Genomic DNA, 22,044 nt, shown 5'->3' with positions numbered 1-22,044 from the left:
TTCATTTAATTGTTCTACTTAACTTCTATACATTGAATAATAAAATTATAGACAGTAATAAGAGAAGCCCCAAATATGTCTCTTTTGAAATATTAATATGTCTTTATAGTCAGGCTGGCTCATAAGATGGCTTCTCACCCTCTCTTATCAGCAAATAGGTTATATCAAAGGGAAATTCACAGTGCCAACTTAGAAATTGAATATTGAATTAAGAATTCTTTTTCCAGGTTTATCACAGACTGAATATCTGATTCATTTACCTAACTCAATTATATGCCTGGTAATTTAGTATGTGGTAAATTATAAAATACTACTTTCAGTTTTAAGGATAAATGTTTTAATTTGACTTCTAATATCTTGTGTTATAATATTTTGCCCATATATATTTTCTTTGTACCTTTTATATAAGTCCCACTTCATCTTTTTACATTTCAGGAGTAAATAGTCATCTCTAAAACATTAATTTTAATGCCCATACTAGGCAGGAAGGTATTCTCAGAAAACATCTCAGTTGCGTTATCAAATAATTATTAAAAGACAAACAGGTTGAGCATGGTGGCTTACGCTGATAATTACCGCTGATTACGCGGTAATCCCAGCACTTTGGGAGGCCAAGGCAGCAGGATTGCTTGAGACCAGGAATTCAAGACCAGCCTGGGTGACATAGCGAGACCCTGTCTCTACAAAAAATAAGAAAAATTAGCTGGATATGGTGGTGCACGCCTATAGTCCCAGCTATTTGGCAGGCTGAGGCAGAAGGATCGCTTGATTGATCCCAGGAGTTCAAGGCTGCAGTGAGCTATGACCCTGCCACTGCACTCCAGCCTGGGTGACAAAGCAAGATCCTATCTCAAAAAAGAAAACAAAAATACATGGGCATGGTGGCACACACCTGTAGTCCCAGTTACTCCAGGGGGTGAGACAGGAGGATCACTTGAACCTGGGAGATCGAGGCTGTAGTATGCTGTGATCTTGCCTGTGACTAGCCACTGGGCAACATTGCAAGACCCCATCTCTTAAAAAAAAAAAAAAAGAAAGAAAGAAAGAAAAAGAGAAAGAGAAAGTCTTCTGACAAAGTAGCTTGCTCTGGTATCTTTATGGACTATAAATTTAATTTGTCTTTAATTCACACCATTGGATTTATGTTAACTCTTTTGCTATTTACTATTCATTAACTAAATTTACATTAACATGATGGCTTTTTAAACTTTCTTTTCAGCAATTTAAATAAAGAAAAGTCAGCTTTACTGCAGACGAAGAATCAAATGGCACTAGATTTAGAACAACTTTTAAATCATCGTGAGGTACTTTTTCCATTTTGTCACAATATTTACCATTTTGGGCTTTTTTTTTAGTTTTATACATTTAGGAGGTACAAGTACAGTTTTGTTATATGGATACAGTGCGTATATGTGAAGTCTGGGCTTTTAGTATAACCATCACCTGAATAGTGCTCATTGTACCTATTAAGTAATTTTTAACGCTCCCGCAACCTTCCCCACCTCTCACCCTTCCAAGTCTCTAATGTCTGTTATTCCACTCTCTATGTCCATGTGTACACATTATTTAGCTCCCACTTATAAGTGAAAACATGCAGTATTTGCCTTTCTGTTTCTGAGTGATTTCACCTAAGGTAATAGCTTTTCCAAAACTTTAGGCTTTTTCAAAATTCATATCAAGTTAAAATTATTGAATCGCAGTTGTCCATGTGCATTAATGGCATCTCACATTTACATCTGACTGTGATCTGGCCCTTTTATTCAACTTGTAATATACTTCTTAGACTTCTTACTCTTAGAATGCCCCTTCTTATCAACTAGTATTGCTTTGTTCATATCTCTGTCACTGACTTTCCACATTATTTAATAATTACCTGTTTTATCTCAGTCTACCACTCGACAGTAAATGTCTTTAATGTACTCCTCTCGGCCAGGCGCGGTGGCTCACACCTGTAATCCTAGCACTCTGGGAGGCTGAGGCAGGTGGATGGCTCAAGGTCAGGAGGTCGAGACCAGCCTGAGCAAGAGCGAGACCCCGTCTCTACTAAAAAATAGAAAGAAATTATCTGGCCAACTAAAATATATATATAGAAAAAATTAGCCGGGCATGGTGGCGCATGCCTGTAGTCCCAGCTACCCGGGAGGCTGAGGCAGTAGGATTGCTTAAGCCCAGGAGTTTGAGGTTGCTGTGAGCTAGGCTGACGCCACGGCACTCACTCTAGCCAGGGCAACAAAGCGAGACTCTGTCCCAAAAAAAAAAATAAAAAAAATAAAAAATAAATGCACTCCTCTCTTATTTATCATTGTATGCCCAGTGCCTAGTATACAATATTTGTGCTGAACTTTAAAGTTCATAAAGTTCTTTTATTTTTTCATTTGTTCTTCACCAAAATTATGTTACAGTAAATATAATCCCCATTTGGTAGAAGGAGAAATGAGTCTTAAGTGGCTTGCCGTGAACAGTTAGTATCTGAGGGATAAGCCCAGTTTTATTTTGGTTTTTAAGCCAGATTTATTGAGGTATAATGTACAAACAGTAAAATTCACCCTTTCCAGCATACATTTTGGTGATTTTTGACAAATGCAGACAGTTGTGCAAGCACCACCACAGTCAATATGTAGAATATTTCCATCAACCCCAAAAATTCCCTCATGCTTCCTTTGTGTTTGAACCTTTTCCTCAACCCCCAGCCATAACAACCACTGATCTATTTTCTGTACTTATAGTTTTACCTTTTACAGAATGCCAGATAAATGGAATTATCAGAATGTAGCCTTTTGAGTCTGGCTTTTCTCACTTAATGATAACGCATTTGAGATTCATCCATATTGTTGCAAATATTAATCATTTGTGCCCTTTTATTGCTAAGTAATAATCCATTATATAAATGTACCACAGTTTATTAATCCATTCACCAGCTGATGAGTATTTAAGCTGTCTCCATTTGGGGACATCTCTAAATAAAGCAGCTGTAAACAATTGTGTACAGGTTTGTGTTTTCATTTCTCTTGGATAAATACCCAGAAGCACGATTACTTGGTTGTATGGTAAGTATATGCTTAACTTTATAAGAAACTGCCAAATTTTTCCAAAATGAGTATACTTTTGCATTCCTACCCGCAATGAATGAATGTTCCAGTTGCTCTACATTTTCGACAACAGAATGTTGTTAAGCCTAGTTTGGGGATTGTTTGTTTGTTTGTTTGTTTGTTTTTGAGACAGAGTTTCACTTTGTCTTCCTGGATACAGTGCAGTGGCATCATTGTAGCTCACAGCAACCTCAAACTCCTGGGCTCAAGAGATCCTCTTGCTTCAGCCTCCCAAGTATCTGGTACTACAGGTGCATGGCACGACACCCAGCTAAGACATAGTTTTTTAATCCAAAGCATTTGTTTCTACTGAACTATATCACTGTTTCATCTTAGCCATCTTTTTACCATTTTGTTATTCTATGATAATAGAGAAAGATATATACAAAATAGATCAATAGTTTATAAGTATCCTAAAAACATTGTTTCCTAGTCTGGGAAAGGTAAGGTGTACCAGATGTTTGGAAAGAAATTACTGGAGGAATATTACTGAGACAGATGAACTAGGGACTATTACTGGAAGCAGTTCAAAGGTGCATATCCTAGAGTTGGTATCAGAGGAATTGTCTTTATTTTAGAAATGGCTTTTGGAGTGAGTTCTCTTAAGGTGTCTTTTATGTGATGGGTGAAAGGGATAATAAGGTGTCCCTGAACTAGATTTTAAGGATAACTTTTAGTTAGATAAATCAATCTATCAACAGGTTACAGAGCTAGAAAAAGCTTCTCTGAAGATATTTATTCTTTCTTCTGACATTCCAGGCATTAACCATCACTACTACCATCACTTATGTCCTAGGAATCTGCCTTCAAATAATTGTTTCTTTGCTGTGGAAGCCTGATCCATTCACTATATGGAATTTTCACAAATGTTTTTGAAATTGAATATGTAACAGAGGGTAACTACATATGACTATTCTGTCATATCAACTATATTTTTATAAAAAGCTAACATAAGTTTTTTTTAGAATGGCAATTCTCATTTGATTTTAAAGGATTATGCTAGACTGTAAAAAATATATGAGTGATTTTAATTTGTACATTTTATATCATACTTGGAATCACCTTATTCATGAATCCAAATAAAAATAAAAAGCTTTACTTAGTGAGTTGAAAAGAAAATATGTTTAAGCATGAAAATTAAATACTAGCAAGATGAAACTACTCATAAATTGCCTACTGCTGCATGGCATCAATGAAATTTGTATGGATGCATATCTAATTAAATAATTGTCAGTTTATTTTTATGTATTTGACAGTATATCTTCATTTGGGCAATTATATTTTAATAATTCAACATTGTGGTTTTTCATAATGCCAAACATCTAAAGAAAAGGAATTTTTTTTCTTTTCAAAGCAAAGTAAAAATTAAAGCTTAGTAAAACAAATCTGATACAAGTTTTTAATCTTTTTCTAAGAACCCATTTAATACCGACTTGCATAATGTATGCAGATGCAAAGGGCCTGTGTAAACTGCTCCTATGGAAAGAGAACAGCTGGTGACCCCTGGAAGTGCCTGGCCATTCACTTGAACATTTACCTGATAAAACAGAGGGTCTGCAGAATCTATTTGTTCACTTTTATTGCTCTGAGGACCGTGTGCTCAGAATAGCTTCTAGATAATAATTGGATAATAATAATTCAGCAATGTACCTATGGCACAAAATGTGAGGAGGTGCCCACTCTCAATGCACTACAAAGTACATGGTTGGCACCTGAGAGCCACTGTCTCCTTACAGTTTGCACCCCAGGCTACCAGTTTGACTTAACCTAGTCAAGACTTCGGGAAAATTATCTAATATGAATATGATTTTAATCAGCTAAATTTTGACAGTTTAAATTAGTGACTCAAAAAGAGACCAAATGAACATTTTAAGGTTTCTCGTTTTATTTTTTGCATTGGACAGCTCTAGCTTGAACTTTATAAGCAGTGTTACCTGTTTCTGATTAGGCTGTGTATGTTCATGTAATATGAAATAAGATCACCAACTCATTTACCTAGCTCTAAAATATGAGTAAAATGAAAAAAGAAAACAAGTAGACAGTTCTAGGCTGACAGTTCTAAAACATTTGGGGCATGGCCACAGAGAGCTTTCATTTTCTGCATTAGTGTTAGCTCAAAAATATTAGCTTGGCCGGGCGTGGTGGCTCATGCCTATAATCCTAGCACTCTGGGAGGCTGAGGCGGGAGGATCACTTGAGGTCAGGAATTCAAGAGCAGCCCAAGCAAGAGTGAGAGCCCGTCCCTACCAAAAACAGAAAAAATTAGCCAAGCGTGGTGGTGCACGCCTATAGTCCCAGCTACTCAAGAGGCTGAGGCAAGAAGATCGCTTGAGCCCAGGAATTTGAGGTTACAGTGAGCTATGATGATGCCACTGCACTCTATCCCAGGCAACAAGAGTGAGACGCTGTCTCCAAAAAAAAAAAAAAGCAGCTGAAAACTGTCTCTTCTCATGTTAGGAGTTCAGCTGTGGTGTAAAGGTTTCCAGGATTGACGTCTTCTGCTATAAATTTTTAGTATTTATATATTCAAAAAAACAGTTGTGTGTTTTGAGGATTAAGAGTGATGTATTAGGTGATTTTTAGTTTCAACCTTTTTTTAGAAAAAAATTAGTCTAATTATTTTCAAATGATATAAAAATGTGAAGAAAGTGTACATGTAGAGAAAAATAGCATATTTTAGGTTACCTTTTCAGACCACGAAGTTCAGGTGGGTTGGGTAAATACATTATTAGGTTGAAGGATTTGCACAATGCATACTAAGTAAAAACTGTGATCATAAATTGAATTGAGATCTCATATCTGTCCATACCTCTCCATTCTAAATTCCCCAAGTTTTGTCCCTGTATTCAGTGAAACCTCCGTAAAGCAGAGTAATGGGGAAAAAGCAAAATATGTCTTTTCACAAAATTCTTTTTATTAAGGCACAATTTGATATCATGCCCTCTGATTTTGTAGAAGATGAAAACAAAGTCTGGTATGATCTCTCTTTGTTTTGTAAAACTATTTAAGGCAGTCTACTAAGTGTTTCCACATTTATTACATAACTTAATCTTTACTCCTATCCACTGATAAATATCATTGTCTCCATTATTACAGATGAAACTGATGCTGATAAGAGTTAAATAACTCAACCATGATTACATACTGTCAAAAAGTAAATTCAATTTTTTTGTCTAGAAAAAAAGCTAATATTCTTTCTCTTTAGTCCCATTTAGAAAAAAAATCTCATGATGAATTATTGCTTAAATTAGTTGCAAAAAATTTTTTGCCTCTGTAGATTAAGTAATATCCTTCTTTCTTTTTGTCAAAAAATGAAAACTTTATAATTTAATATATTTCCTTTTTGTCTTAGTTACCAGAAAACTCGGAGATGAATGTCTTATCCAGGTGTTATCATCTTTTTTTTTCTCTCTTTCACTTTTGGTACCTCAGAATAATTTTTTCTGTTTCCTTTTAAGTGGGTTGTAATCTGTCTTACTCTTGAATGTCTTCACTTTTACTAAGATTCAGGCCTCTTAGGTATAAATAAAACATAAACCTCATTTAATTAGATTAAAAAAGAGGTAAAAGGAAAAGATCAACTGATATGATCTCACTCTTAGAAAACAGTAGCAGGGCTTCAAATAAAATATTCAGTTTGAAAAGATTTTTAGTATAAGAAATGTGATTTCTTAGAATGGCTTCTTGAGCTTAGCTCTCAGGAGTCTTCATTAATTGCCTTTACTTTTCTTCCATTATTATCCACTTACCTTTCCCTTAATGAAATGAGATTTACTGATCACCTTTGGAAATTCTCATTCTGCTTTTCTTTGTACATATTTGGTCCATGTGTTCTTAGAATATAAGCTTTTGAGAATAGGAAAAGTATCTTTAATTAGCCAAATGTCCAACAGAATACTGAGCTCAATTTTGAGAAGCTGATATAGAAGCCCCTTTCTCGTGGTTCTTGGTGCAGTATCAGAGGCCGTGGTAAGAACCTCACTGAGGAAGCTATTCCAGTATTACAGTGAGTGATGGTGATGTCTTGAACTAGACCCGTGTGATGGCATGAGACAAAAATGGACCAATTTGAAAGCTATTTAAGAAGCAGAATCACAGGGCTTCGTGATTGATTCAGTTTAGGGACTGATAAAGAGAGGAGGAATGAGAATTGGTGCCCGGGTTTTGGCTTGTGTTTATGGCAGGTCTGTCATGCTGCTACAAAGAATATAGGAGGAATAGGTTTGGGGAAGAAAAGCTCAAGAAAATATCTTAGTAGATATATCCAGTAGAGAGTTAAAAATTTAGATTCTTTAGCCCGAGAAAGAGAATTTGCGTAGAAATAGAGATTTGAGAGTCACAACATAAAGATGGTACTTTACATGGAAATAAATTAAATGCAACTAGTGAGAATATAGAGAGTGAACATAGGAAAAGGCCTATGACAGAATCTTAAAGAGCATCACCATTTAAGGAATGAGCATGAGAAAAAGTGCTTATGCAAGGAAGAGTGAAGAGTAACCAGAGATGGGAGGAACATCTAGAAGAGAGTAGAGTCAGTGAAGCCCAGGAGGAACATGCAGAAGGGAGGGAATTGTCAGCAGTGGCATATGCTGTCAAGAGGTCTAGCCAAACGATAAAAAAGGACGTGTCAATTGGATTTAATAAAATGCTAAAGCAATTTCAGTGGCGCTAAAAGACAGATTGCAGTGAATTGATAAATCAATTAGAAGTTGAAAAGTAGGCCGGGAGCGGTGGCTCACGCCTGTAATCCTAGCACTCTGGGAGGCCGAGGTGGGCGGATCGTTTGAGCTCAGGAGTTCGAGACCAGCCTGAGCAAGAGCGAGACCCCATCTCTACTAAAAATAGAAAGAAATTATATGGACAGCTAAAAATATATATAGAAAAAATTAGCCGGGCATGGTGGCGCATGCCTGTAGTCCCAGCTACTCGGGAGGCTGAGACAGGAGGATCGCTTGAGCTCAGGAGTTTGAGGTTGCTGTGAGCTAGGCTGACGCCACGGCACTCACTCTAGCCTGGGGAACACAGTGAGACTCTGTCTCAAAAAAAAAAAAAAAGAAGTTGAAAAGTAGTCACAGGAAAAATAGGCAACTCTTAAGATATTTGAATAAGAAAATATAGGATGATCAAGGAGGGGCCATGAGATCAAGAGCTTTTAGCTCCCAAAGTTAGACATTATCCAGTTTAAATGGTGATAGGAAGAAGTCAGATACAAAGACATTGAAAGTGTAAAAGAGACGGGATAATCGATTGAGCAAAAGTGTTAGGAAAGGAGATCCTTAGCAAAGTGATGGGATCTAGCTTTAGACCAGAGTATTTACCTTTTCCATTTTGAAGAGTAGAAAGATTGAAGTAGGTATGTAATAAATGAGTGAGTACACAAAAGAATTGCCAAGTTGAAATGTTATATATTTATAGTAGTATCATTCTGTGTAATTTTTCTTCAGCAGCACTCTGTATCCTAGGTGGTAAACATAGAGAAGATGAACAACTGGATTGATCCAGAATTACATTCTACCTTCTACTGTATGTACATATATACATACATGTTCAGCTTTCTCATTAATTGTAAGGCTGGAATCACCTGTATATTCTTCGTATCTTCTACATTTTGAAATACTGTAGAAAAAGCCAGCAGACAGACAAGACTTGGGTTCATATCCCAGCTCTGCTACTTAATAGCAATGGATTCTTGGGACAATAATTTCACCCCTCTAAACTCAGTTTTTGGTCTATAAATCGAGGTAATATCTACTTTGCAAGGTTGTATGGGGTTTAAATAATGTAGTAATGTTCCTGGCATGTAACAGTAACTCCACGAATGTAGTTCCTTTCCTCTTTCTTTTCCATTTCAAGGGTCAGTTCAATATTATTTATTCTTTGAAGCTCTCTCTAACTCAACAAAGAAAAGCTTACCTTTTTCTACCTCATTCCTATAACTTTTAAAATGTTTCTATTAATGTTCATGTCACTATATATCATACTACAATGTATCCATCTTGCGCATTAGAATGCTAAATTCTTTATATCTTGGCTTTTATGTTTTCAGACAGGGTCTTGCTCTGTTTCCCAGGCTAGAGTGCAGCAGTGTCATCACAGCTCACTGCAAACTCCAATACCCAGGCTCAAAGGAAACTCATTTCACAGCATCCCAAGTAGCTGGGACTACAGATGTGCACTACTGCACCTGGCTAATTTTTTTTTTTTTTTTTTTTTTTTTTTGGCAGAGATGGGGGTCTTACTATGTTGCCCAGGCTGGTCTTCAACTCCTGGCCTTAAGGAATCCTCCCTGCCAGGTCTCCCAAAGTGCTAGGATTACAGGCACAAGCGTGAGCCACTGCACCTGTCCTGTATTTTAGCTGTTAGCACAATATTTAGCACATAATAAGTCCTCATTTGCATTTTAAAATAATTATGGTTCTTTACAATCTTCAATAATAATTGCACTAGAAGCTGTCAAATAGAAAGCTTTAGAAGCTGGCATTTAATATGTCCTTATCCTGTCCCCTCAAAAAATAAGTTTCACTATGACAACTGATACCATTTTAGCTAGAAAAAGCACAGAAACTCTCCTATGCCCAAGAACAATTTCAAAGAACTATCTGAAAGTAGGTAATAAGAAGTCAAGTCTGAAAGATTTGTCTAGAACAGAGCTACACCTAAAACCTTGGACATTGTGGTTGTAGCCACAGCAACCTCTATGGTTATCAAGCCTTAAGGAATAATATATATTTGTGAAATATAAAATATCTGTTTCTAAGACCTGAGTTATCTTCTACCCTCTCATTCAGCATTTCTGCCAATGACATCTCTTAGGGCCCACAGTTAGTATTTAACCTGAATTAATCAACCACTACTTACTAAGTAGCTAGAATGCTCAAGGCCCCACACTTGCCTAAATGTTGGACTAACTCCAATTATCCCAGATAACTTGCTTCTTACGGCAGTGTATGTCACTTAGCAAAAAGAAAACAAACCCTGCAGTTAACTAGGTTTCTTAAAAGTGAAGTCACAGTGTAATTATCATTCTTTTATGGTATGTTTATGTTCCCGGATTCTAACTCATATGTTCTTTGTGATTTCTCGGAAGATTTCAGGGACATTCCAGCATCCCAGGTGCCCCTTAGGCAATCCACTTCATAAGGGGTTCCAACAAATTGCATATTTCTATATGTGTGTCATTCTTTTTGGTTCATACTTAACTGTTTTGAAATTTTCTTAAGAATACCTTTTTACATGTTTTTCTTATACACCTATGTAGTTAAATTTTACAGTCAGCATGACTAAAACACACACACACACACACTGAGTGGGTAAGTTAATTTGTCTTTAAATGAACAAAAATTAGATCATTAAATATGAAATATCCGATTTTGAATCAAAAGTGTAGCTATTAGGCCGGGCACGGTGGCTCACGCCTGTAATCCTAGCACTCTGGGAGGCCGAGGCGGGTGGATCGCTCAAGGTCAGGAGTTCGAGACCAGCCTGAGCGAGACCCCGTCTCTACTAAAAATAGAACGACATTATATGGACAACTAAAAATCTATATAGAAAAAAATTAGCCGGGCATAGTGGCGCATGCCTGTAGTCCCAGCTACTCGGGAGGCTGAGGCAGTAGGATCGCTTAAGCCGAGGAGTCTGAGGTTGCTATGAGCTAAGCTGACGCCACGGCACTCACTCTAGCCTGGGCAACAAAGTGAGACTCTGTCTCAACAAAAAAAAAAAAAAAGTGTAGCTATTATATCTCAAACAGAAGTGGTACAATTAATCAAAGTATGCGCCTAAACTATCAACACAGTTTTGCCATCTTAACAGTAGCTTGCTTATGCCAGCAGTGAAGAAGCCTGGAGAGTGAGTGGAGATGAAATTGAGAAAGGCGTTTTCCACAGCTTGTTGAGAATTGAATATTTTTCCTTGCAAAAAGTGGTCCAAAACCTGGAAAGAAGTGGTAGTCAGTTGGTGCAAGGTCTGGTGAATATGGTGGATGACAGAGAGTTTCCAAGTCCAGCCTCTGTAGTTTGAGCAGCATTGTTTGTGCAACATATGGTGGAGCTTTGTCTTGCAAGAAAATTGGCCTGTCTCTGTTGACCAGTCTCAGCTGCTTAATTGCAAGCATCTTCATCATTTCATCCAATTGGTTGCAGTAGACATCTGCTGTAATCAGGTGACCAGGTTTTGTGAAGCTGTAGTGGATAATACCAGCGCTGGACCACCAAACACACACCATTAGCTTTTCTGAATGAATGTTCAGTTTTGGACTATATTTCGGCACTTCATCTTTATCCAACTATTGTGCTGAATGCTTGGATTTTCAAAAAGAATCCATTTTTCATCACATGTAACAATACAGTGTAGAAATGGTTTGCTTTTATGTCGTGACTGCAAAAAAAGGCAAGCTTTGAGACCATTTCTCTTCTGACAGTCATTAATTCATGTGGAACCCATCTATCCAGCTTCTTTACCTTGCCCATTTGACTTAAATGGTCCAGTATTGTTGGACTAGTAACGTCAAACCTTGCTGCTAATTCACATGTAGATTGAGATGGATTCACTTCCACTACAGCTTTCAGCTCATTATCCACCTTGGTCTCAGATCACCTATGTGGCTCATTTTCAAGATTAAAATCACCAGAATGGAATTTCTCAAACCCTCAATGTACTATGAGTGCATTAGTCACATCCTTCCCACTTTGTTGATGTTTCAAGCTACAATGCACTACATTGGTTCCACAGGGGAACTCATATTTGAAAATAACACAAATTTTTGACTTATCCATGGTTTCACAAAAATTGCTGTAAAAAAAATTTTTTTAAGATAATCACAAGCCAAACCGTGCATTTGAAAGACTGAGGATGTACCTTCACAATAAAAATAAAACAAGTGTCAAAGTGAAATGTCAGACTTAGTACTTAAGGAAATCAAACATTTCAAACTTAATGACATAATATAATTGTTCCTTAGATTCATACATTTCTCATCATAGTGGTGCTCTTCATGTTAAATTGTTTTTTTTTTTCAATTTGTTGGATGTAAATGAGTGTTTTGAAGAAAGACAGTTATTGTAGTGAAAACCTAAAACACATAGACAATGTAAGTCTTATTTTTCCTATAAAGTTTCAGAATGTTTATTTTTTCAAAGTAAGAGTGTTAGCCAGGCACGGTGGCTCTCACCTATAATCCTAGCACTCTGGGAGATCGAGATGGGAGGATAGCTCGAGCTCAGGAGTTCTAGACCAGGCTGAGCAAGAGCGAGACCCTGTCTCTACTGAAAATAGAAAAAATTTTAGCCGGACCTGGTGGTGGGTGCCTGTAGTCCTAGCTGCTTAGGAGGCTGAGGCAGGAGGATCTCTTGAGCCCAGGAGTTTGAGGTTGCTGTGAGCTAGGCTGACGCCATGGCGCTCGCCCAGGGGCAACAAAATGAGACTCTGTCTCAAAAAAAAAAAAAAAAAAAAAACCAAAATAAGAGTATACAAAATGGTGCATTTACATAGATACTTTATGTATGATTACCAATCCTGTATAACAGTAATAATAATATCTTTTTTATATTGTTACATAAATTTTCCAACTGAATCTCAATTTATTCTGTGGAATGTTACCTTTCCTCAGTTTTAAGTTGCATAAAAGCCTTGAATTTCTTTTAGATTGTAATGTGTTCACTACCATATCTATATGGACTTGTATAGAACTTATAGAAGTAGGTCAGAATTGTTTGGTTTCCATAAGTATTTTGGCTTCTTCTTTAATCTTTTCATCATCATCTTTAAAATTACAAATATCTTTGTTGTATCCTGAAAGTAAAGCTCGGTCTTGGGAAGCAATACAATATCTCATCATAAAAATATTTTATCTGTGTATATATATATTTATGCCCTTTTAACTGTTTTTTTTTTTTGGTTTTGTTTGTTTGTTTGTTTGTTTTTTTTGAGACAGGGTCTTTGTTGCCGAGGCTGTAGTGCAGTGTAATGTAATCATAACTCTGTTACCTTGAACTCCTGGGTTCAGGCAATCCTCCTAGCTCAGCGTCTGAGTAGCTGGGACTTAATTAGCCACCATACCAGGCTAATTATTTTTTGTAAAGATGGGGTCTTGTTAAGTTGCTCAGGCTGGTCTCGAACTCCTGGCCTTAAGTGATCCTCCCACCTTGGCTGCCCAAAATGCTTGGATTACAGGTGTGAGCCACCATGCCCAGCCTTGGTTTTGTTCTGTTTTGTTTTAAGAATGAAATGTGTATTTTCCCAATGTGCATTTTATAAGTTCATGGTATGTTTCCTTTTAAATAGTAACTACACTTCTCTGACCTTTTTTTTATGTGGAAGGAACAAGTAAATGATCTCTTGCTATCCTTTCTAACCTTGTGTTTTTGTGACTCTCCTAGAATAGTAGGAGCTTATAACAAACCAAACAATTCTAGGACATAAGGAGACACACAGGAAAAACTACAAAGCTATGAAATAAGTCTGGAAACGTGTGGTGGCAAAGAGAAAATATGAACAATAATATGAGATAATTATAGTCATAATTCTGTTAGGTACCATAGTGGCAACATTTTGTTTGAAACAGGTCATTGATCCCATATCAAGGAGAACACTTAGAGAAGAAGGCTAGGAATGCAGCATGGGGAAGGTATAGGCACTGCAGTGAGGGAGTGAGTCACATTCTGAAAACCAGTGCTTAAGTGGAGGATAGAGTTAGAATCGGGAGTCCATTGAAAATTCGACTTCTTGAAAATTTCGATTCTTGAAAATTCACAAGAATATGCATCAAAAACTGTCAGATAATACTGAAATAGTAACAGCCAGGAACTAGACAGCAACCAGATGACCACTGTTACAGAACGGAAAGCAGTGTAGTTGGTCAGAAAGCTAGGCATCACGATGACATGAATGCCAGAAGGCAAAGCAGGGCAAGTAGTCAGAAGTCCGAGGTGTTATTCAGTAATGAAATGAGCTAAAGGGTCGGAGCAAACCAATCACAACAGAGTCAAGGTTCCCACACTTCTGTTTTAAGTCAACAATGGCAGTAGACTTCAACTCAGGGGCCCACTTCAGTGTGTTAGGACTACCTTATTCCACCTGGATCACTGTTGAGAATGACACTAAGATCATATCCAGGCTCAGGAAAGAATGTTTCGGGTGATTAGTTATGTCCCCAAGGCTCTGAAAGCACAGTTGTCTCTCATTTGCTATCATTCATGTAAAAGCTTGAACTCTCTCACTTAAGCTTTCAGTCACAGATAGAAAGCTCCAAAAATGTTTATGTCATCTTAAATGCATTAGAATAAGTAGATAAACCTTATTCTGCTCTGCTGTAGCCTGTACTTCTTTCTTTCAATACTGGGAGATAATCTAAGGAAAACAATCAGGATGATAAGAGAATTCTTTAGTCATAAGAGAGATGAATGAAATGGGGATGTTTAAAGAAGATAAGACTTAGAGAGAGATAAGAAATTCAAAGTAGGCATGTAAAAGAGGCAGTAAGAGACTTGTTGTACACGTCTCCAAAGGCTGGAATTAAAACCAAAGGATAGATGTTATGAGGAGAGACATGTTTTGTTTTGTGTTGCTTTGGGGAGTCGGGGGCAGTTAGCCTAAAATCCCAACTACTCAGGAGGATCACTTGAGGCCAGGAGTTTGAGACCAGCCTGAGGAACATGGCAAGACCCCATCCTTTTGGGGGGGGTTGTTTTAGTTTTGTAGTTCAATAAGGAAAAGCTAGATTGATAGCTAATTTTTCACTTTTCAAGCCTGAGCTAGATGGCCATATGGTTAGAGAGGATTTCTTAACTGTATATAGAGGCTGGGTTAAATAATTTGAAAATCCCTTCCAAACCTGAAATTGTGTGTATTGAAGGCCTTGGTAGAAGGCATCTGCATTATTGTGTAAATAATGATAGCTTAGAACCCAGAAAGACCTGCATTTAAATGCATGTTTCACTTCTTAGTAGCTAAACGAATTTGGTTAAAATTTCTTAAGCCTTCTAAGCCTTAGTTTCTTCATCTTCAATATTGAAGTAATATCTACATCTTGGTATTTGAGAGAGAATTAAATTATTACATGAAAAACTTCACATGAAGCTTGGCATATTGTATATACTCAGTGAATGCTAATTCCTATCCCCTCTTGTCCTCCTTCCAGACCTAAAGACATTATATACTTCCTTGGAGGCAAAGAGACAATCCCACGGTGAGGTTAGCTGACAAACGGGAGCAAGTGTTTAGACGGAGAGGCTGAGGGGCTGTAGAAAACAGCAGTTTGCAGTTGCAAATAGTATTGATACTATTCTCTAACAATTTTACTGTACAAAATCTGGTTTTTGACTTTTTTGGAGTGTAATGGCATTTCATTCAAGGTAACTTCTTTAAAAATCATATATTAAACTGTGCTAAAAATTTGCTTTGATAGTAGTTTAATATTCTTATTGAGTACTCAGAATATGGAATGGATGGCTTTGAATTAAATTTACATTTTCTTTTAAATTATTTTTAATTGTGTTCAATATGGTAATGACATTTTGCTTTTTTAGTTTTGTCTGTTAAAATTTTCTACTGAAGTATTTACAAGTGAAATGATCTGAGGTCTGGAATATGCATTAAAATATTTCAGGAAGCAAAAATCTGGTAAAGATATAGATAAAACAATGTTGGCAAAATAATCCTGGCAGTTCCTCATCAATTAAACATAGAGTTACATATAACCTAGCAGTTCCACTCCTAGGTATATACAGAAGGGAAATTAAAACATGTCCACCCAAAAACATATACATGAATGTTTACTAAAGCAGCATTATTTATAATAGCCAAAAGATAGAAACAACCCAAATATCCATCAACTGATGAATGTGGTATATACATGCAGTGTAATATTATTTTGCCATAAAAGGACTGAAATACTGATACATTCTACAACATGGATAAACTTTGAATCATTATGCTAAATGAAAGAATTCATTCGCTAAAGACCACATAGTTAACGTATGATTCTGTTCAAATGAAATGTCTAGAACTGGGAAGTCTACAGAAATAGAAAGTAGATTACTGGTGGCTTAGGGCTGAGGGTTGGGGGCATGGTAGAATAGAGGGGTGGCAATAGCTACAGCAATCAGGGTTTCTTTTTGAGGTGCTGAACATGTTTTAAACTTGACTATGGTAATGGTTGCACATGTCTGTGAATATTTTAAAAACCATTGAATTATACAATTTAAATGGATAAACTTTATGGTATGTGAATTATATCTCAATAAAGCTGTTTAGGCTGGGCACGGTGGCTCACACCTGTAATCCTAGAGCTCTGGGAGACCGAGGCGGGAGGATCACTCGAGGTCAGGAGTTTGAGACCAGCCTGTGCAAGAGCGAAACCCCATCTCTACTAAAAATAGGAAGAAATGATTTGGACAGCTAAAAATATATATATAAAAAAAAAATTAGCCGGGCATGGTGGCGCATGTCTGTAGTCCCAGCCACTCGGGAGGCTGAGGCAGAAGGATTGCTTGAGCCCAGGAATTTGAGGTTGCTGTGAGCTAGACTGATGCCACGGCACTCTAGCCCAGGCAACAGAGCAAGACTCTGTCTCAAAAAAAAAAAAAAAAGAAATAGGAAATAAAGCTGTTTAAAGAAAACAATATTGCCAAAGTGTTGATAGCTGTTGAAGTCGGGCAATGGAAACTGGGGCCTTGATATTGCTATATTCCCCATTTGCTGTATCTTTGAAAATTTCATAATAAAATGCTTTATAAAAATACCCTTTTAAATGAAGTTTAAATACCCAAAATATGTATGTACTTGGTCTAAAACAAGGTTGGTTTTTACCTGATATTACCTCAAGCAAGAGAGATGCACAGAATTACTGACTTGTTAGTCATGATGCATTGTTGTTCCTATATAAAAGCACTTCTATTTAACCTCCAGTGGAGCACATAGTTTGCATTATAGTTGTCAGAGCTATTTTCATCAAGAAATGCTATCTATGTGTCCCCTTGCCAACATCTTTGCAGAGTTTACAACTTTCAGCAATTTATTGGCATCAACTATGCAATACTGTTAAGCAGCTGCTCTGTAGTTGAGCTGTTTTAATATGCCACCACTCTATGCAAATAATTAATGTTAAATAACCAAGATACATGCTTTTGGATTCAGGAGAGCAATTTATCTCTCTCATAGAGATTGTGTAATAGCAGTCATCATTATCCTGGTCATCTGGAAATGTCATAAGAATGTCCTTTTTAAAAAGTAATTATTATACTGCAATATGTCTCTTTTTTTTGTTTGTTTCAGTTTTATCCTAAGTTTCAGTTGTGCAATCAGATATAATTCTTCATTTGTTAATTTTAATGAATGTTTCATTCATTCTTGTAGTTATTAATACAATAATTTTCTTATGTACTTGGTGTGCTAGAATTGTAATATAAACTGTTATCTTTTTGAAAATTGTTATAAAAGCATGTCAGAATTAATGAATGTTATTCTAAATCAGACTATGGTTATAGAATAGTATTTAAAGGTCTCAAACCAGTGGTAAAAGAAAAAGAGGATTGGGCCGAGGCACTTTTGCAATATTTGAATTTTATAATGAGTAAGTAATGTTTCTATGATTTTAAAATACAAGCATTTTTTAAAAATTTTTTTGGAATTGACTTTCTTAATTAATGGAGTATCTTCCAGGAGTAGGCCAGAACTGCCAGAATGAAGGGACTCCACGTTAGGACACTCCACATTGTGTCATTGTAGGAAGAGAGCTTACTTTTTGCCAGAGGACCTTAGAGTGAAGCTTGCTAGACAGATCGTCCTGTCCACATATACAGAGATCGTACTGAACTGTATCAGTCAGATAGATGGCCCATAACAGCAGAAAGAAAACATGTAAACTGGTCCTTCATTTATAAATTGGAACATACAGCCAAAAACTGTCAGATACTAGAAGAAAAATAATAGCACAAAAGGGAAAAATCACAATAAACAGAGAAACTGACCTCCTTCCCCAAAAGGGGGTGGAAAATTCTGGAGCAGAAAAGAACTTACAAGATATTATAATTAATTCCTTCACAAAGATTTGAGAAAGTAGTATTTCAATAAAATAAGAATCACAACAAAAAAAGTTTGTGATATTTTCAAAAATTGCTAAAATCAAAATCATCCAGCCTGAGCAAGAGCGAGACCCCATCTCTACTAAAAATAGAAATAAATTAGCCAAACAACTAAAAATAGAAAAAATTAGCTGGGCATGGTGGTGCATGCCTGTAGTCCCAGCTACCCAGGAGGCTGAGGTGGGAAGATTGCTTGAGCCCTGGAGTTTGAGGTTGCTGTGAGCGAGGCTGACACCACGGCACTCTAGCCCAGGCAAGAGAGTGAGACTCTGTCTCAAAAAAAAAAAAAAAAAACATGAAGCCATTATAAGTAAAAATGCCAGTAGAAGGATATAGGAAAAGTCAAAGAACCATCCTAAAACTTAGACAAAGGTAAAAAGATGAAAATAAATAAGGAAATACTAAACAATATAGATGATTGAAGAGAGAAAGAAAATACAAAGAAATAAGAAGGAATCAGGTTGGCATTATAGTCTCAGAAATTTGATTTTAGAAGACAGAGAAGTAATACTATCAAAACACAATACTTTCTTTCACAGTCTCCTCTCAGAAAATTAATAAATTGTACATCGTCAAATAACAAAAGAAAGAGAAAGAAAAAGGATACAAGAAATAATGGAACTTACCAAGATGTGAAATAAAAAGAAATTTCAGAATAACAGCTTTGTATCAGTCTTAAAAGTGGTCAGTACAAAATTGATCCCCAGCAAACAGCTTGGTTAAGATGCTAGATAATCATAGATAATAAGAAAAAAGGCATGTATTGTTTCTGTCAATGAAGAAAGAAAAAGGCAGAAACTCTAAAAAGGAGGGACAACATATCTGTAAGAAAGTTGAGGTCCAAATTGAAACCTAGAGAAATGGCATAATTTTGAGCAATCCATGGAGTGTAAGAAAAAGAATCCAGTTGAACTTCATACATAAAACATTCTTTGAACATCATAGATTTCTTTTCTGTATCTAACCACGCTCTCTGCTCTACAGTAAGCAGTACTTACAAATCATTAGACAATACAATAAATGCTCCTACAGTCCAATCAGAAAAGGACAGTTATAGAAGAGGAAAGCAGATTCAAAAGGTGGGGAACCGGCTGGGCACGGTGGCTCACGCCTGTAATCCTAGCACTCTGGGAGGCCGAGGCGGGAGGATCGTTTGAGCTCAAGAGTTTGAGACCAGCCTGAGCAAGAGCGAGACCCCGTCTCTACTAAAAATAGAAAGAAATTATACGGACAGCTAAAAATATATAGAAAAAATAGCCGGGCATGGTGGCGCATGCCTGTAGTCCCAGCTACTCGGGAGGCTGAGGCAGGAGGATCGTTCAAGCCCAGGAGTTTGAGGTTGCTATGAGCTAGGCTGATGCCACGGCACTCTGTCTCAAAAAAAAAGAACCAACCAGGTTAGGAAAACCAGAAGATTTCAAAATGATTTCATCTTACCAGAGGATTCCATTTTACAGTGACAAATATGTTTTCCTAATTCTTGCATGTTATGTTTTTTTTTTTTTGAGACAGAGTCTCACTCTGTTCCCCGGGCTAGAGTGCCGTGGCGTCAGCCTGGGGTGTTGCCCCATAGAAATACAATTCTATAGAGCAATATTTCTATGGGGCAACAGGAGAGAAAGATTTTGGATTCATACCTTTCACAATAAGTCAAGTTAACTTCAAATGGATCAGAGATCTAAATGTTTGGGGAGAAAAAAAAGAAAAACCATGAAAGTAACTTAAGGGAAATGTAGGAAGAAAACATGGAGAAAACCATAAAAGAAAAGAGTGACTAGGCGCAGTGCCATGCACCTATAGTCCCAGCTACTCATGAGGCTGAGGAGGGAGGATTGCTTGAGCCCTGGAGTTCAAGGCTGTAATGTGCTATGACTGCAAAAGATTGACATATTCAGCTTTATCACAATCAAAAGTTCTGCATAGCAAAAAAAAAAAAAAAAAAGCATAAACAAAGCCAAATAAAACATAAACTAGGAAAAAAATTGCCATTCATGTTAAAGACAGGGCTAATTTCCCTATCATGTAAAGAGCTCCTTGAAACATATAAGAAAATGACCACTCACCCAGTAGAAAAATGGGCCAAGGATATCAACAGAAAAGGAAATACCTTTAAATATTTGAAAAACTGCTCAACCTCACAATAGAAGAAAATGTAAAATAAACATACCCAAACACTTATCAGACTGGCAAAAATCCAAAAAGGTAATGCAAGCATACATTTATCAATTAGGAAACTGAAGCTCATTGAACCAGAGTTGGCTGCCTAAGTTTACACAATTAATAATAGTGTCAAGAATAGACGTCTCTTTGACTTGTAGCCTAATACGAAAATATTTCCACTACATGTGCTTGACTCTCTGTGTGCTTGGTATATGATGGTATTATGGATACTATTTGATTTTTTTTTTTAGACAGGGTCTTGCTCTGCCGCCCAGGCTAGAGTGCAGTGGCATCATCATAGCTCATTGCAGCCTCATATTCCTGGGCTCAAGTGATCCTCCTGCCTCAGCCTCCCAAGTAGCTAGAACTACAACTATTTGATATTAAAGTGGAATTTTCTTTGTTCAAATTTACCATTGATATAAAAGGGATCACCATAAGCCAAACATTTAGAACATTTTATTTTTCAGTTTTATTATGTTATTTTGGTATCTAGCTGTATTATCTTAAAAGGAATTTTACAGAATTTTGTTGCATTTAAAGTGTTCTTTACCTGGATTTCAGAAACTATACTAATATTATTTATACTGTCAAATGAACAAAAGTAATACTGTGACAACACCCCACAATGGGGTGATCTTACTGTGGAAAAGGCAAAGATGTCAATTTCCCTTCTAATTTCCTAACCAACATCAAGGATGATCTGTTTCCTGCAACTGCTCCTATACCAACAACAGAAGGAAGCCAAAGAGAAACAAAATTGTGGCCTCCTCTGGGGGACTTAGGGGACAAAGCCCTCTGCCTGTTACCCTCTCAGCTCTTTCCTATTCTCCTTCCTCATCCCTGTCCCTCCTCCCCGTCTCCCCCAGCAAGTGTGATACACAAAACTCTCCTTCACCCTTTTATCTGTAGATTAGTGGAGGTAATTGTTTTCTATTATTTTACCTTCATGCCAAGACACAAAAGTCATGACTAGTAAAAAGATGTTTCTTCAGATAGAAAGTTGTTCTTTTGATAGACTGGGACACCATCATCTACCCTTTCCCTTCTACTTACCAACGTAAGCAGAACAGGAGCTGAAATCTACCATAACACCAGACATGTCTAACATTATAAATCAGTGGTTATGGACTTCACTGTAGGAGAGCATATAAATGAAATAACATCATCTTGAAAGCAACAAGAGCTCCCAAAAGGCCCAAATAATAGTATATCAGATTGGCATCCTCTGAAGATGTACATGTTCTCATGTGCATTGGCCAAGCCAGCCCCAGGACTACAGGAAAGAGAAAGGATTTTGGCACCACTTCTAGCTCCTCTCCTGGCCCTAAAATCTGTCAAGTTATGTGGCTTAAACTCAGCATCTCTGTTTTAAAATACCCACATAAGCTAGATGGTTCTAAATAGAACTAATGACAGCCAGAAACAGGCCTGTAGGAACTTGCTCTGACACAGAGCTAATGTCTATAAACAGATTAGGGGAAGAGAGTAAACATCTTTCTATCACCATAACTTTTGTGTCATGGCATGAAGATACAATAAAATAATAGGCAAAAATTACATATTACACAGCCTACCACTATTCTACAGATAAAGAAGATAAAAAGGAGAGTTTAGTCTGTCATCTCTGCATATACTTGTATTTGATCAATCAGTTTAGTAATTAATCATAAATATCCACTAGGTAGTGTTATGTGCCAAAGGTTTGTCTA

General features: G+C 36.9%; 1 protein-coding gene across 1 annotated transcript in view; it reads left to right on the top strand.

Annotated features, from left to right (window-relative positions):
• PIBF1 (progesterone immunomodulatory binding factor 1) overlaps nt 1-22,044 on the top strand; it is a 190,823-nt gene that overhangs the window by 153,727 nt on the left and 15,052 nt on the right. The window contains exon 15 of the mRNA XM_069467158.1: nt 1,220-1,304. Within this exon, the coding sequence (XP_069323259.1) occupies nt 1,220-1,304 (85 nt within the window). The remainder of the gene's footprint in view (nt 1-1,219; nt 1,305-22,044) is intronic.

This window comes from Eulemur rufifrons, chromosome 4, assembly GCF_041146395.1.
Source record: "Eulemur rufifrons isolate Redbay chromosome 4, OSU_ERuf_1, whole genome shotgun sequence".
Lineage (NCBI taxonomy): Eukaryota > Metazoa > Chordata > Mammalia > Primates > Lemuridae > Eulemur > Eulemur rufifrons.
Note: the sequence above shows the minus strand (reverse complement) of the source record. Positions and strands in the feature narration are given on the sequence as shown.